The 16,149-nt window shown below is 36.5% G+C and overlaps 1 protein-coding gene and 1 pseudogene across 2 annotated transcripts; one reads left to right on the plus strand and one right to left on the minus strand.

Annotated features, from left to right (window-relative positions):
- Positions 1-708: 708 nt before the first annotated feature.
- LOC120157856 (sulfhydryl oxidase 2-like) lies at positions 709-2,747 on the minus strand. Of its 2 annotated transcripts, none has more exons than XM_039168862.1 (7): positions 2,413-2,747; positions 1,912-1,936; positions 1,746-1,838; positions 1,449-1,627; positions 1,308-1,368; positions 1,110-1,214; positions 709-1,000 (listed from the first exon to the last, which is right to left on the minus strand). In XM_039168862.1, the coding sequence occupies exons 1-7, from the start codon at positions 2,625-2,627 to the stop codon at positions 869-871; spliced, it is 810 nt and encodes a 269-aa protein (XP_039024793.1). In that variant the 5' UTR covers positions 2,628-2,747; the 3' UTR covers positions 709-868. The 2 variants fall into 2 exon arrangements, with proteins under 2 accessions (XP_039024793.1, XP_039024792.1); XM_039168861.1 differs by having other exon boundaries at positions 709-1,006.
- A 9,721-nt stretch (positions 2,748-12,468) lies between these two features.
- Positions 12,469-14,814, plus strand: LOC120157870 (annotated as a pseudogene).
- Positions 14,815-16,149: the final 1,335 nt, after the last annotated feature.

The raw sequence follows: 16,149 nt of genomic DNA on the forward strand, positions 1-16,149 counted from the left end.
ATTTAATATGAATAAAATGGACTGAATATAGGAGCAAGTTGAAGCAGACAGAGATTTAGTGCGAGTACCTTAAGAGATGGCTCGGATCATTAACGGAACAAAACTGGCGGCTTCAATGCGAAGTGGAGGAGCTTAGGGCCATGAAAGTAGGACCTCCGACGGTGATTTCGCCTCACAGCCGCGAACCACTCCCCGCATCCACCCTTACGACGAACCCTCGATGCGAGCGTGTCACCACCATTGCCCATGGCAGTGACCCCATTAAAATGACAGCCTCCACCACCACTGCCACTAAAACTGGAACGTCATCGGTCCTCCAATGACTCGTCTTCCACGGCTTGTTAAGTAGACGACATGCTTTAACATAAGATACGAGGTGGTTTAAAAGAAGATTATTTAGGGGAGAATGTCCAAATCAGTTTAGACACAGTGCAAGGGATCGACGTTATTTAAGTCACAATTTTGTTTGATTTGGCTTTCTTGAAAATATATGTTTTTTCGGCTTAAATATTAATTTAATATTTAAAGATAGACAATTAGACATATTTAAGTTAGTATTTAAATATTTTTTTTTAAATTAGTAACCAATTTTTGGTTACATAAATTATTTTAATATTTTTATTAATGTGATCAATTTTGAATGATATGATATAATGATAATATAAGATTGTATTATAGTTTATTTTTATTAATTTGCAAAGACTTCTCTGGTCACACAAATTTAAGTAAGAATCCCCAGAAGTTTAAATCCCAAACAACGTTAATTCGAGATTTCCAACATTATTGAACACAAATAAGAAATTTGCCGAAATGTTCAAGAGAGTGCAGGCTAGAAAGTGATACATCAATATGGTCATGTGTTTTTCTTTTAATAGGCACTTCTCTCGCTGCAGAGCTTCTGGATAAGATATGCAGCGTCTTGAAATGTTGTGATGGTTTCTGCATTCTCCTCTTCCACGGTGATCCCGAATTCTTTTGCAAGTCCCATCACGATTTCGGCCTGAAACTTAATCCGATCAATTATAATGCAAGCTTCATTCTTGCGGGACAAGGAACAACTTTTATATGCATAAACAACATCAAATGGCCATTGAGAGTTGAGAGAGTACCCCAAGATCAACAAATTTCGATTCTCCGGTGACTGGTTTGTTATTCTCGATAGCCAGTTGTTTCCTTACAACTTCACATACCTTATCCAGAGTCTCCCTTTTGTCCTGCACAACAACATCATCAGTATGTAATTCACCAAAACTGTACATATATATGTGTGTGTGTGATGCAGAAGATGTGCTTTAAGACATTAATACCTGTACAGGATCCGATATATCGGACGGAAGATGCTTGATTTCATCGTCCAAGCCGTAAAAACTGAAAGGCAGTACGTAAAATCATATGAACAATGATGCTGTATATTAAATGAGTGGTAGATGAAGATGTCTTGTACATACCTGCCGATTTGGTTATTGATCCAATTAAGCAAGCGTTCTGCTGTTCGTCTGTCGTCGATTACACGTATTTCACTTGCTAATTCATTGGGTTTCCAGCCAGAGGAAAGCTCTGTAGCAGGACCCCAGAACAGCACAGGATAGTGACTAACAGAAAACTTATCACAAAGATCTCTGTTTATCTGTGTTGTCAGCCAGTTCAGATCCAAAATTAATCCTAAATCTCCGCATTATATGCAAGTGAGACGTATATATATATACACACACTTTGCAGGAACACCCAGAAGACAAAATAAATACCTTTAACGCACAGTCAACTCTCGTCATAAATATGATACCGGGATGCACAGCATCAGGTCCATTGAAGAGCCTAGCAACTTTCTCAAAATGGGGCTGCAAAAATCATAAGAAAAGCCAAGAAATGGCAAGAAGGCGATGTGCAAAACAGACCACAATATATACATACCTTGTAATTTCTGCAAGCAGGGCACCTGAAAAGTAATAATCACGCAGACGGAAGAGAGGAATGTTAACAAACAGGTGTGATGCATGCAAACTGAAGTACTAGCCCTACATGTTTAAGCTTAATCTAGCAATCAACAAGAAGGATAGTTTAGTGAATGAGGATTTACATATTTTAAGGTTAGGAGTTTGAAACTTCGATATGAATGATCGCACTCATAATAGGTTTTTAGAATATCGAATCAAGTTAATCAATTAATAGATCAGATACCGGTGACTAGGGGGAAAACTTAAACTAGGCAACATGTTTGTAAGTTCACTGGATGCAGGCACATGCACCCATGTATACAAAGCTATCCTGATTCATGTCAAGATTCGATCCAATTTTCAATTTGGCTACGGTACATTACTTACTTCTAATCATGTTGGTCAGCGCGATTAACTAAATAATAAAACTATCGAAATTGAGAGAATAAATTGTTTGTTCTTTAAAACGAGTACTAACCAGTGAGCGTAGAATTCGACTATAGCATGAGCGGCGGGAGTGGCGTTGAGAGCTCCATCGAAATCCGTGGCGGTCAGTTCAACGCCGTAGACCTTCTGATCACCGCTTCTGTTGTTATTGTCAATCTCTCGGAGCAGCGTCCGCGATTCTGCTTTCAACGACGGCGCTATTATGATCGAAAGGATCAAAATCAGAATCCAAGATGCACGAGACATCGGAGACAAGGAGGCAACAATAATCTGATTATTAGTTTCTCTTCAATGGATTCGTCGGAATTGAAATGAAAGCTTTTCCAACACATTGAAATGATCAAATATATTTTAAAAGCTTGTCACTTTCCCAGTTGCGTATGAAACGGCAAAAACAATGCTATCGTAAATTACTATACGAAGACTGCAAAACACAATGCTATCTTAAAATACTATATTAGGTAAATTACACTGTTAGTCTTCCAATTTTTAAGTTGTTTTAATTGTGATTACACAACTATAATTTCATTAATTTTATAAATTGGATGAAATGGTAAGGCATTTTCCTGAAAATGGTGAGAATGAAGTGTTATAGAAATTGGTTCTTATAGGGTGAAATATTTTGATTTTTCTTAATAGTCTAATTGATTAAAAACAAAAAGATTGATTGATTATTCGATGAGGATGAAAAACCACTAACTTATCAAGATTTGCTCTAGAGGTATCTTCTTTAGTTTATCCTCAGAAAGAGATCTTTTATTTTTTTGTCAAAAGAAAGAAATGTTTATTTATTTTTTACATAGTATCGCACGTGACATAATATCAAAAACGAATCATTTTTCTTTGATATGTCTCACGTAGGTTATTATGATCTAATCCTTCCGGTATATTAGTTGTTTTGTAGGAAAATTGATATTCTTGAATGATCCCGCCTAAAAAAGGAGGTACAATACTTATATTCTTTTAGTATTTGTTACGTTATGCAATAACTTGATTATTATAACATGCGATTTAATTAGCTTTAGAGAAAGACTTATAATAATAATGAGATGATAATATGAGGTAAGATTCCATAAGACTTATACCATTGTGTGCAGCTCGGAAAACGGTGAGGACATTCGAGTTACTTTAGCAGTAGGATGGTCATCTTGTGTGCATAGAATATCTGGATATATCCAAGTTAGTGAAAGATGCACTTTAGTCGCTAGTTGAACGTGGTACTGATGCTATGTGACCTAAACATGTTCCGAGTACTCAAAAGGAGTAGACTAGCCAGGCAAGGTGTCGATGTTGTGTGACCCGAACTAGGCTAAGGTATTGGGAGGTGTCGATGCTATGTGACTCGGACCTCGCCTGAGATACTTGGGAGATGCTGATGTTGTGTGACGTAGGTCTACCCAAGGTACCTCTATTAAGAAAACATAGGTGTGAGTTCCGTGATGCTATGTGACCCCGAGCTACACCATGATACTTATTTATTGTTGAGTGATAGCACCGACGTCTCTGTGATATCGGGTACCGTCATTGTGTTTGGCACGGTGATGCATTATAGGATGATAATGAGATTAGAGACTTAGTACTTGTATACTCATGGCGGGGCCCTTAGCGAAGACTAAGGGAAGCATGAGACGTAGATTCAAGGGATAGAACTGGAGGACTTTACGTGGGTAGCACTAATTGGAATCATGCTTGTACCTATTGCTTAGTACTATGTCTCTAGCATGCTTTAGTTTATGAAATTCATATGTTGCTCTATATTACCGATTATATTGTTGAGTTTTGAAAGCTCAGCCTTCAGATGTTTTCCGTTGGTAGGTCCGTAGCTTGAGCAGTTCGTGGAACACCGTTGCCGCAGGACTTCTAATATCTCTAATAAAGTACTATACTGAAGCTTTAATGGGTATGTGTATTCATAGAACCTTACTTATGTATTTGAGTTGTAAACTTCAAGATGTATTATTTTGATTTAAATCATGCGTCTCGGAGCTCCGATTTTATAAAATGTTTTTATAACAGTTGTTTATGTTTTATTATGATATCATGTAATACATTTCAAAAGAAAATGAATAGGTTTTGAGGATCATAGGTTGCCTTGATAGCCTAGTGTGTTACTTTAGGCCCAATCGGGTTTAGGGTGTTATATTTAGTGGTATCAAAGCGTCAGGTTGAGTCGATCCTAGGACACAATGGTCGTTTTTAGTAAGGTGTCAGTGAATACATGTCGCTAGGTTCTCAATGTACTTGTATAAGTTTGGAATCCTGATGATGTCTCCCTTTCCAAGTCTTTGTTATAGAAACTTGTAATGGTTGATAGTTTCGAGCGTGGTCTCGAGGATATGATGTAGAGTTGAACCTCTCATCTCGATAATGTTAACAAGGAGTTCTTGCCTAGAGCAGAGGACCATGTGGTCTCATTAAGCACAAGAGTCGTAGAGGCGACATTCTTCAGAGGTTTGACCTTCACTCTCAGGGAGATAGTCCTGGAGCGCAAATTGTGTACCCAACCACCAAGGGTATATCAGTGCCGATAGAATTTTCAATAGAGAGACTGAGGAGTTATAACACATTCGACTTCTACGGTTCAAGTGTTGATGAATCAATTTCAATCGATCAGTAGTTGAGGGAGACCATGATTACTATAAGGCAACTGCACCTTATGCCAGGGGGTAAGTTAGAGTGCATCACCGCTTTGCTTAAGGGTGGTGCTATCGACGTGTAAGAGACTGTAGAGACAGCTCTACATCCTAGGGTGCCTACATGGGATCAAATCATAGAGAAATTTAGAGGCAAGTAAGTTGGTGAGGTGCACATAGACAATTTGAGGATACAATTCTCTCAGTTGGTTCAGGGAGACCATTTAATGTTCGAGTACGAGAGAGATTTCCTTAGATTGAGTCGTTACACTCCAAAGCTTGTTACGACCGAGTCCTTGAGATGCAAGAGGTTCCATGAGTAGTAGGTGGCAGACCCGCTTAGAGTTTTTTTCAGAGTCGTCATGGCAAGTTAAGGTCGTGGAGAGGGTGCAGGCTATGAGGATGAGTTGGTTGGGCGAATCAGGTAGCTCAAGTATGAGAACTTATGTGCCAGTAGACAGATCTTAGTCAGTGACCGACCCGAGGTCCATGAGAGCAGATGAGAGTGACGTCAGCTTTGTCACTCTAATCGAATCAGAGTACAAGTGTAGGGTCTCATAGGTGACCACCAGTTTCCTCGTCTGTAGCGAACTCTAGAGGTTGTGATAGAGTTTTGAGGTATCCAGAGTGTGAGCATTATGGTGAAAATCATCGAGAGAGGTGCTTCAAGCTTTTTAGGAAGTGCTATGGACGTGGATCCTTGGAACATATGGTGAAGGATTGTCCTAGTTTGATTGGCGTTGGTTCTATGCTTGAACAGGAGAATAGAGCAGTGATTTAACCTGTTTTTGGTTTGACGAGGTTTGATCATTCTCATCAGATAGCAGAGGAACAGGGTCATGATATCGATGACGCATATGAGATGTCGAGTATTTTTTAGATGTCTTAGCTTTTCGTGTTGCTTCAGTAAGCATATGTGCACACATTCTTTTATGGTGACCAGTGAGCTAAGTAAGAAAAGTATTCTTGTGGAGGATCTTAGAATGAGGACCCAGGTATCGAGTGGGTCGGCCTTAGCAGAATGAGCAATGTTATCTCATATATTCTTTGATAGTTCGTGTTATTGACCCGGGGAAAAAATTTCAAAATCTCGGGTTTAACATTGGAGATGAAGATCTCCACGAGAGTTAAGTATACCAAGTTGCTCTAATCAGTATGTCAATTGCTTTTTATTTCCTAGAAACATCATGATATATCTCAGTCAGTGCTAGAGCACTTTGGTTGCTAACTGGGCACAGATGCCCCAATACCCTCGAGGAGTAAGTTAGCTAAGTGTATGTTTTAATACAACAATTCTAAGATTACCTCTGATTTCATCAATGTGCATTCGTGCATAATCGGTAAGTAAGTTAGCTAAGTGAGCCAAGCCTCGACAGTAGTTTCCTTGCGTGGTATGTGAGCATGAGCTATGTATCATACTCAGTAGCATGCAATGTTGCTTAGTACCGTATATTTTGGATACCTTCGGTTATAGAAAACCAAGTTCGTTAAGCATCGTATGACTAGCGTCAGCTGTCATTGTTTAGCTCAATGATGATAAGTGTTAGCGTATGCAAAATATAGAATCTCAGAATCCTAAGTCGGAGTTTGACCTTGCGAGATCTCCGCTTAGTGATGTGTGCTCTCCGGGAAAGTCAAATGTCATTAGTTCCGCTCGACAAGTGGTCAATTTTTAGTTGTGAGTACCTTAAATGTTTGATCAGATGAGCATTGTGTATGTGAGTCATAAGATATATGAGAAATAGTTAGGCATTGTAGTTGAGTAGTGAACCAGAGTTCCACAGCAAAAGTATAGATATTAACGTTAATTGAGGATTACTGTCATATCTTCAGTAGTCGGTATTGAGACAGTGTTGGTAAGTACCGTAAGATATTAAGATATAACACGTTGAGTTGCTTATGTTCGACAAGTTAAAAAAGGTTATCGAGTTAGCCATCGAGTTAACTAAATTGAGTAAGATTTGTCAGAGAATGTCTTAAAGAATGCAATGAATGGACAAATTGTGTTATCCTTGTGGAATATTCTGAGCATGCTGAGTCGGATAGACATGATGTGATTTCTTAGCTTTGAACTTTCGAAGGTTTTCGCTTAAAGTTTAATGTTAACAATGCCCTCAGGAAATTGTAAATCAATTTTTGTGATTTTCAAGCTGTATGTCAGGGTGTAAGGATTTCTTCCGTCAAAATCAGTTTTGATATAAGTTAGGTACTTCAAGATTCTTAAGTGTTTGACTTAAAGATAAATCGTTGATTGGATTGAGTAAATTTCGAGGACAAAATTTCTTTTAAGGAGAGGAAAGTTATAACACCCCAAATTATGGGTTAGTAGTTTCGGGTTTACCTGAGAGGTAAGTGGACCATGTGAAATTATAAATTAAGTTGTTGGGCTTAATTGGGTTGACTTTGAGGCCCTATTAGTCATAAAAAGGGGATTTTTGAATATAAGATAAAATACAAACGACCAAAAGTGCAATTAGACCATTGAAGAATTTGGAAGTTGATTTTAGGGTTTTTATTGGTGTTTTAGACGTGGGTTCTCATCCTATCTCCTCTTCTTAGATTCTTCTTCTTCATTTCTCTTCTTCTTCTCTCCTCCAAGTCTCCATAGATTCAAGAGTTGGTAAGAATATCTTTCTCTACTCCTTTTGACTTCTAATATATTGCAAACTCATCCTATAACCCTTGGTATGCTAAAGATCTTGTCTTCCTTTTTGGTTTGAAGGAAAATGGTGGAAAATCAACTAAAGTAAAAAAGAAGTGTGTTTGATAGAAAAATGAGCTTCATTTTCGGGTTTCTAAATTTAAGGTAGTGTATTTCTAATCCTTTGGAGTATTAAGGTTTCATAAATCTATGGTTTTTGCTAAGATTTTGTGATTTAAGCATTTTAAGGTTTATCTTTGATTTCTCAACCAAATCATCTGTTAATGATATGTTTAAGTGATGTTTTAAGACCCTGAATAACTTAATAAACTTTTGAATATGTTTAGAAACTAACCCATGTCATTTGAGGTGATTCTTGAGTGATTCTCGAGCTCAAGCAAGTCATTCCCATAAAAAGAATCAATCCCTCAACCAAAGGGGTCGATCCCAAAGTTTCTATCCAACAAAGGATTGATCGCTTTTCAAAAGGATCGATGCATGTTCAACAGGCCAAATTGTCGAGATAATGTTGTGGGAAAAATAATTTTCAATATAAACCACATTCGGATGTATTTCTCCATCTAGGATGAAATCTACAATAACAACATAAAGACTCTATGATTGCTTGACGTCTTTAGGCCAAACTTAAAGACTCCAGGAGTGCACGGCATCTTTAGATCAATGGATAAGACTCCAGGAGTGCACGACGTCTTTAGATCAATGGATAAGACTCCAGGAGTACTTAGCGTCCTTATATTTTTATTTTTTAATGACAAAAGTTATTTTTATTCTAACAATTAAATATGCAAATATTAAAGTATTTATTTTTATATTGATTTTTTATGTAACCGCTAAGTAGTAGTTTAATTCCAAATTACCAAATATTTTCTTCGAGAAATAAATATGTTACTTCATATTATATTTTGATATAAATATATTATTTATAGTCTAGTTTTTGTTCTCTTTTTGTCTACTATATGTAGTTTTTTTTTTCTTTTGATTTTATCGATAGTAACACTATTTTTATCTTGATAGTTGATCGTCCATATTCATCTTTATTATTATTTTTAGTTTGCTATCTTTTCATGTTGATAGTTAATCGTCTGTATTTATCTTTATTATCATTTTTAGTTTGTTATCTTTTCAGTTTTTATTCTATATCTGATTTCTTACTTTTTAGCATATTTTGCGTATGGTTGTCTTTTCTTTTCTTTTCTTTTTCACATTTTAACTCTATTTTTGTGGCACATTTTTTCTACCTTATGACACATTGTTCTCCTATACCTATAATAAATATGCGATCGTGTAAAGATTCTCATATTACTCTCTGATTTGCAATTATCAGTAATCTTTTAATGATTAGATTTCATTTTGTGGTTGTTTATTGATGTATTGAGATTTATTTTGCGAAAGAGTAAGTTTACTTTGATTTTGCTCACCACTCCTTCACCTTCTAAGTTGTCTATATGGATAGAAACAAAAGAGTTACCATCGACAATTACTAGGTTACTATAGATGGAAGTTAGATTCAAAATGTTATTGCCTTTTCATTTTTATTTTATTTTATGTTTGAATTTTTTTGTAGACTTAACTCTAAAAGTTCTCTATTTTCATTAGTCGCATTATTAAGGTTGTATCTTCTTTTGTTTCAACGTAGTTTCAAGATAAAAAATAAGAGATGAACTATCTATGAAGGTGATGGAATATATTAATTATACATAAAAAAAACTTAAATATTTCTTTCGGAAAAAAGAAAATATGATGCCTGACATTAACTAGAACTGGAAACAGCTCCTCACCAGGATTGAAAATCATTGGAATCAAGCTGCCATCTCACATCATACATGATTTCTTTTCCCAAAACTAAAAAATATATCATCAAAAGCATTAATTCCACAACATTTACATTCTATGTTGCTCCGATACTTCATTTTTATTAAAGTATTTACGTCGAATATCTATGTTTAACGCATATCTGAAAATGAACATCAGAATATGATGTTCTACATACCCTTGTAGCCGAGTATGAGTAACATAGATTATGACGGAACATATCCGAAGACGAGGCAAATAAAGAGAACCAAAGTACTTGGCACAAGTGGTTGTTCTTGGCGTGCAGGAACAGCGACCAAGCCTGTGAATGTGTTCATGACGTAACAAATTTTCACAAGGAGAAATCATCAGTTAGCTTCTGGTAATAGTAAATCAAATGGTATAACTAAAATATAATTAGCATCGAACAAATTTATTTTATATCCTTTAGCTCTTTGTCACCTTTTAACATTAATAACTTAATGGAAATTAGATACACTGAATGCGTGATGTTATCAACATAAATGAGCAGAGCCTCGGAGGATCATACGTTCATACTTATGTCCTAATATGAGTCGAAAACAAGTGCTTCAGAAGAAAATAAGAGTCCGAACAACATAGATTAGCAGTATCTGGTATAAATACAGGCACCTCTACCTCCTTTTAGAAATTACAACAAGAAAAGGACCCAACAAAGGAAACCAGAAATCCGAATTATTAGAACGGATAAGAGAACCTGAGCTTTTAAACCATATATCCGGATTTTTGGGCAATTTTATATCCGGGACAAAACTGAGAATAAAAAACCAAATAGAAAGTTGTTTTGATCTCTACCAATAAAAAGCATGGCTTGTTTACCTAATAAAAGCCAGAGCCGGCACACTTATTGTTTGCCTACATTGCATGATCCACGAGTTCCATGACCATACAATTGTGTGGCAGCAATTCACGAGTTCTTATAATCTGCAAAAGTAAAAGGATCATAAGTGCGTACCATAATTTGATTAATCGAGAACCAATCATTGCGCAGAACCAACATCACTGACCACCGATCCAACATTGTCGATTTATACTGATTCACCACTACCCGCCGCCTGCTTAACACCATCTATTTGACTGAATCTCCACTGTTTTGGTTGCAAGAATCCTCTGTTTAACAAAAAAAAGAACGTATAGACCCACCAGTCGTAATTTTTTGTAAAAATATGACCATAACAATTATCCACCATGAATTCACATTGGATCAGGGTCTATGCATTTGGACTCGATGAAAATTGGGTCACAACTATTCGTATTCTAGTTTCGTGTTGGCTACACAAAACAGGAAAGCGCATAATTTCTCCTGACCCTACACTTCTAGTATATGATCAATTTTAACACAAATGCCTAACGCGCCATTTGTTTGTCAGACCCAATTTTCATTTCCTGAGATTTTATTTTCTGTATGTAGTTGTTCTTAAGCATGACCATGTCCAGCACAACACAACACTCTCAGTAAGGACGGAAAGGAAAAACAAAAAAGATGGAAACTACGATTTAGTTATCCTACTGAAATAGAGGCCAAAAACTTTCAAATTTGGTTCTTGGTTTTAAAAGGTGCGCATCGGGCACGTATAGGTTTGAGGCGTAGCTAGGCACTGAAGATGACGCTCAAGCACTGAAGGTGGCGCTCAAGCACTGAAGGTGGCGCTCAAGCACTGAAGGTGGCATCCGCCTGGGATGAAGCAAAGCGAGATACAAGAGGTGAGCGCCTCCGGGCTTTAGGCGCCGAGCGCGCCTTTGCGCCTTTAGGATTTTTTTTTAAAGATATTAATAGGAAGTAGAACAGATTAAAGAAGAAATAAGAAGATAAAAAAAGAATTGTAGTAGTAAAAAAAAAGGAAGAAGTTGACTGAAAAAGACTAGAAAACTCTTTCTTTTATCACATTTTCTCATTTCTTAACTCTAATATTCATATTCATCAGTTGCTAGCAAGACTTTTTCACGGACATCAGTTAAGCACTTGATGACGGCTGACGCCTGCAATTGTAAGGAAATGAAAATGACAGTGGATGTGACAGTGGATGTGACAGTGGATAGTGCACATGACTGGCTATGAATGAAGGCATCTTCAACAATTCATAGAAAACAGCGCCGTGAAATACCGGAGATTACAAGACATGAACTTTTGTTAGTGGACATTCAAAGGACAATTATTCTTAGTAATCACCATAATATAGTAAAATTCGATTATGAGGCTTTAGTCATACACAGTGGCCAATCAACAACATACTGCATGAAACTAGATTTATGACCATTAACTACAGTATTGATTGCAAAACCAAAATTCTTTCGATTTCAACTACCACATTATTGTAACATCTCGAGTATAAAGATATTTATTTAAGAAAATTATTATTTATTATTGTCCATCACAAAAAGGCAGTTCAGTTAGAAAACCCACACTATACTGGACCAACCGAGTGCATCTGGCAGACTTAACATTTGTATCCATAATGACAATATTTTATTCTATTGCGGACACATCCTTTGAACCATATGAAATCTGACAAATAATCTCCAGAGCCCCTACTAGTGAAACCGGACTCTTCCAACAAATACCAAGTAAATCATATTATCATAATAATTATAAATAATTTCATCAAAATCATAAGCAAAAAAAGGGCACGCAGGTTTACGTGTCGGAAAGGTGGTAACATACTACATGGCACACTTCTAGATGATGATCTAAAATAGTTGACTGCGATTAATTGCATTAAATGTACTGATTCAATGGACTTGTGAGTGATTCATATATACCACCATAAGAAAGTTTTTTCAATTGTAGCAGTCTACGACAAATCATGCAAAAAAAAATTAAATGTGTGGCAATGAAAAGAAAAAGAAAAGAAAGTTGAAAATCCTGATACCTTCCATGCACATAAATATGAGTTGATGACATAAAGAATTTCGAGCTCCTGGACAAGAGGACCCACTCTCCATTAGGGTACACGATGCAATCTTGACAATTAACACCCAACCCAAATTTTGTAACCATCTTTGTGTTTCTCTCCAGCCATCTTTATCTTAGATGATAGGATGCACTAAGGACCTAATTTATCTCACGTTCATAAACAGTTCCACATCAAATTTTTAAGTAGATCAGAACACCACCCACCATCAGCAACAAGTAACTGAATTTGGTATAGTAAAGAGAGCAGAGATGAAGGTATAAACTTTTCGCTTATGGAAGGTCAAAGTGATCTTTCTTCAATTCTATAGGTTAAATTTTTATCTTTTGGTTGCAGTTACTAGGTTGGATGCACCGTAAGTTCCGCCAAAATAGCAGCGAACCACTGAGGGATTTTGCCATCGGTAAGTGTCATCCTGCCATATAGCTTTTCTACAAAGACATTTACGTGGAAGATTTAACTTGAAAGGTCTAATCTCTTGCCATAAAAATTATGAAAACCACAATGGCAACACGACTGATATTATATGTGCTCAAGAGACTGCAAAACATGAACCATAAAGAACTCCGAACATCACACACTCTGTGTTTTTGGTGACTGAAAGAGAGGATTGCGACGAACCAAACATGAACACATAATGATAAATACATAGAGATGGAATAAATATATAGCATTTTTTTCTTTCATTTTCTTCTAAACTAATATTATCATGGTAGGAAACAATCAATATCTCCAATGCAGAAATGTTCTGCTAGAACCAATTCTTCCTTCTAACGTCACCATCATCCAAGTTTTCATTTTAAACATTTCTGTGTCAGGGTCTTCTTGTAATTGTTACAGGGCCATCATTGGATGACCAACAATTCTACTCAAAGCCTTATTACGGCACCACGCCATTCAGGCAGCCCGACTCATCTTAGGAAGTCTTTTGCTGGTATAGAATCAGCACGGGTAGAAGAAGACTATGAGGAAGAAGAATCATCAGCAATATCAGAGCTATTCCACGGCTTTCTTGCAATTGGCACCCTTGGTTCGGACCCAAACACTCCCAATCCATCAACGCCGACATTGCTATCTCAGTAGAGAACATAACTGAAAAGAAACAGATGTAACCGAGAATGAGCTGAAGCTCACAAGGTTATCTTTTTGGCTCAGCAACTGAATTGTCAGAAACAACTACAGTGGCAAAAAAGGAACAAAGGACCTCACTTGGAGAGCTGTTTCAGAGGACTAAAATAACAGAGGAGTTTTGGGAGTAGATATGACAAGGAGGAGAAGCGAATGGAAAGGAAGGAGATAAATCAGCAGTGCAGATTATGAAAAAAATCCTGAAGAAAAAAATGCTCAATGCATCCAGGAGTTCTACTACACCTACTGGTGGAACTACCGTTCTGCCTCAGCAGAAACAAAACTGCACAAGGTATGTCAAAAAAACCAAGATAAAAGGACAACTGAATGGTCTGTATGTCAAGTATGTTTCACAATTGTTCCAACTATTTTTATTTTCTTTCTTCTCTTTATCTTCTTTATTTCAATATTACAAATAATTAAAAAAGAAGAAGAAACAGACCATTGGTTTTGAGTTTGAATCAATGTGCTTAAGATTATGAATATAATGATGGTAAAGGTTTGAGTTCCCTAATTCCCTGAATTGTGGTTTGTAGATTTTGCACATGTTCCACAAAAAAGTTCATCCTGAAAGCTCAATAGCGACATACAAACATAACAGGGCCCAAAAGAATGAGAACAAGAAAGGCATCAGTTATGATGGAGGTCATGAGAACGAGCGTCTTTCTCTTGCAGATGATAGAATAATAATATTTCCTCAGAGAGCCCTTTCGAAGGACATGCAACGTTACAGCAATCAATCTAATCCATCTCAATTCACACTTAGCTGCAATGATTCAAATGGGAACGGGGAATGCTGGATCAAAACAGATGAAGACTGTAAGTATACAAGCCTTTGACATTTTGGGTATCCATAAAGAAACCCACTCATTGACTGCCTATAATTCACTGATGTAATGTCCTACACGTCTGATTTAGTTATTTTTCTCTTGATTTTCTTCTAAGAATATTTGGTTTTTCTAAAAAATGGTTTTCACAATTGCGATCTAAATCCTAAAACAAATGCATATAGCCATGCAATAAAACCAACTAGGGACTTCATTAGTTCTAAGGTTCAATGATCCATCTAGCACAACAGCTCTACAGTAAGCATGGTGTCAACACATATTTGGCACATTGAGTTGAATACCAAAAACGTAGATGCAGCAGTGAATTGTCTGTAACTGTCGCACACATAAGCATGTGCAACTATTTCCAGTTCTCAGAATAGATATCCTAATTGAGTACAATGGTTTGTTTTGTAGATCTGGTGCTGGAGCTCTGAAAGGCAAACGAAACTAAAGAGCATGATTTCTAGATCATTCCCAATTACTATGAATGTGAATCAGTGGAGTTTCCCGTGTTTGTGAAATTCTCTACTATTAGTAGCAATTATTAAACTGGTACTTCCGAGTAGAAGTTTTACAAAATAGCTTGAAATGAACAAAGGAGACCCTCCTCCTGCTACCTATGTGTGAGAGTGTTTAATGTAAAATTGCAAGACATTTATCATTTCCTGTTCAATATATCTCATATTTAAGTTGCTCGAAAGTCTCTGAACTATGTAAGATCAACCAGAAACCACAATACCCTTGAAGCTGCTTGGCTCCTCCAAACTCCCAAGGATCTTAGTAACTGTTTTACTTACCCCCAAATACCATAATTTAATTTGATCCTATTTTTCTGACTTGCAATATTTTAGCCGCCATCCTCACATAAGATTCATGTCTTCGCTCCTACCCTAAAGCAAAACACATCCTAGCCTAAAAAAAATTCCACAAATTTCCTACATGAAGTACCTCAAATTCGACTGATTCGAATATAATGGTGGGAAACAATTAAGCAAAAGTAGTCAGAAACAAAAATTCTTTGTTACTTTTTGTTTTTACACAAACTTGGGAGCTTGCTAAAGCTTTACAGAGACGATATACGAAAGAAAAAATGAAGAAGGAAAAACCCATAGCCTCAAAGCCATTTAGTTGGCATTTCGTCAAACACGTTGAGGCTATTCTAATGGCTGAGAAATGGAATTCCACAAACAAAGTAAAACACAGAGAAAAAACAGAGGGCAAACCGCACAAGTCTTTGCGATTATAAGTTTATCCAATGCCATGATTGATGACAGCCTGAGGAAAATTATTGGAAATGCCAACTAGAAACGGCCGATTGTGAAGGAAATTTCTGGCGTGTGAGAAAAGAAAGAGAGGGCTTAAATTATATGCAACGTGGGATTTCAATGAATTTGTTGAGACGTCACATGAATGAAAGGCGGGTTACCTGGATTGGGTGGACATTGTTTCTGCTTCTTCATGAGTTGAAAGATCAATGGAAGTTTCCCTTTGTTACTTAAAGAAAAGAAACTCTGATAGAATCGGTCTGGATTCCACTTGAAATTTTTAATCTATTAATGGATTAATTTAAAAATATTTTTTATTATAATTTGTATTTTTTCGATTAAAGATGAGGCCAAATCTATTATATTAGAAAACTCATCACATGAATACGAGAAATTTGAATAAATCTCTTTACAAAAGATTAGACAGATAAGGTGGTGTTTGTATTTAGGGTAAATTACACTAATCATCACTGAATTTTACTTTCTCTCTTATTTTATTTATTGTACT

This window comes from Hibiscus syriacus, unplaced genomic scaffold (genome assembly GCF_006381635.1).
Source record: "Hibiscus syriacus cultivar Baekdansim isolate YM2019G1 unplaced genomic scaffold, ASM638163v2 tig00111277_pilon, whole genome shotgun sequence".
NCBI lineage: Eukaryota > Viridiplantae > Streptophyta > Magnoliopsida > Malvales > Malvaceae > Hibiscus > Hibiscus syriacus.

What these genes read in the sequence shown, in the direction of transcription:
- LOC120157856 (XM_039168861.1), bottom strand. Translation starts at nt 2,627, where the DNA reads ATGTCTCGTGCATCTTGGATTCTGATTTTGATCCTTTCGATCATAATA. An exon ending in GAGTTGACTGTGCGTTAAAG is followed by an intron (nt 1,628 to 1,745) that starts GTATTTATTTTG and finishes CTGACAACACAG; the next exon opens with ATAAACAGAGATCTTTGTGA. An exon ending in ATCAATAACCAAATCGGCAG is followed by an intron (nt 1,369 to 1,448) that starts GTATGTACAAGA and finishes ACTGCCTTTCAG; the next exon opens with TTTTTACGGCTTGGACGATG.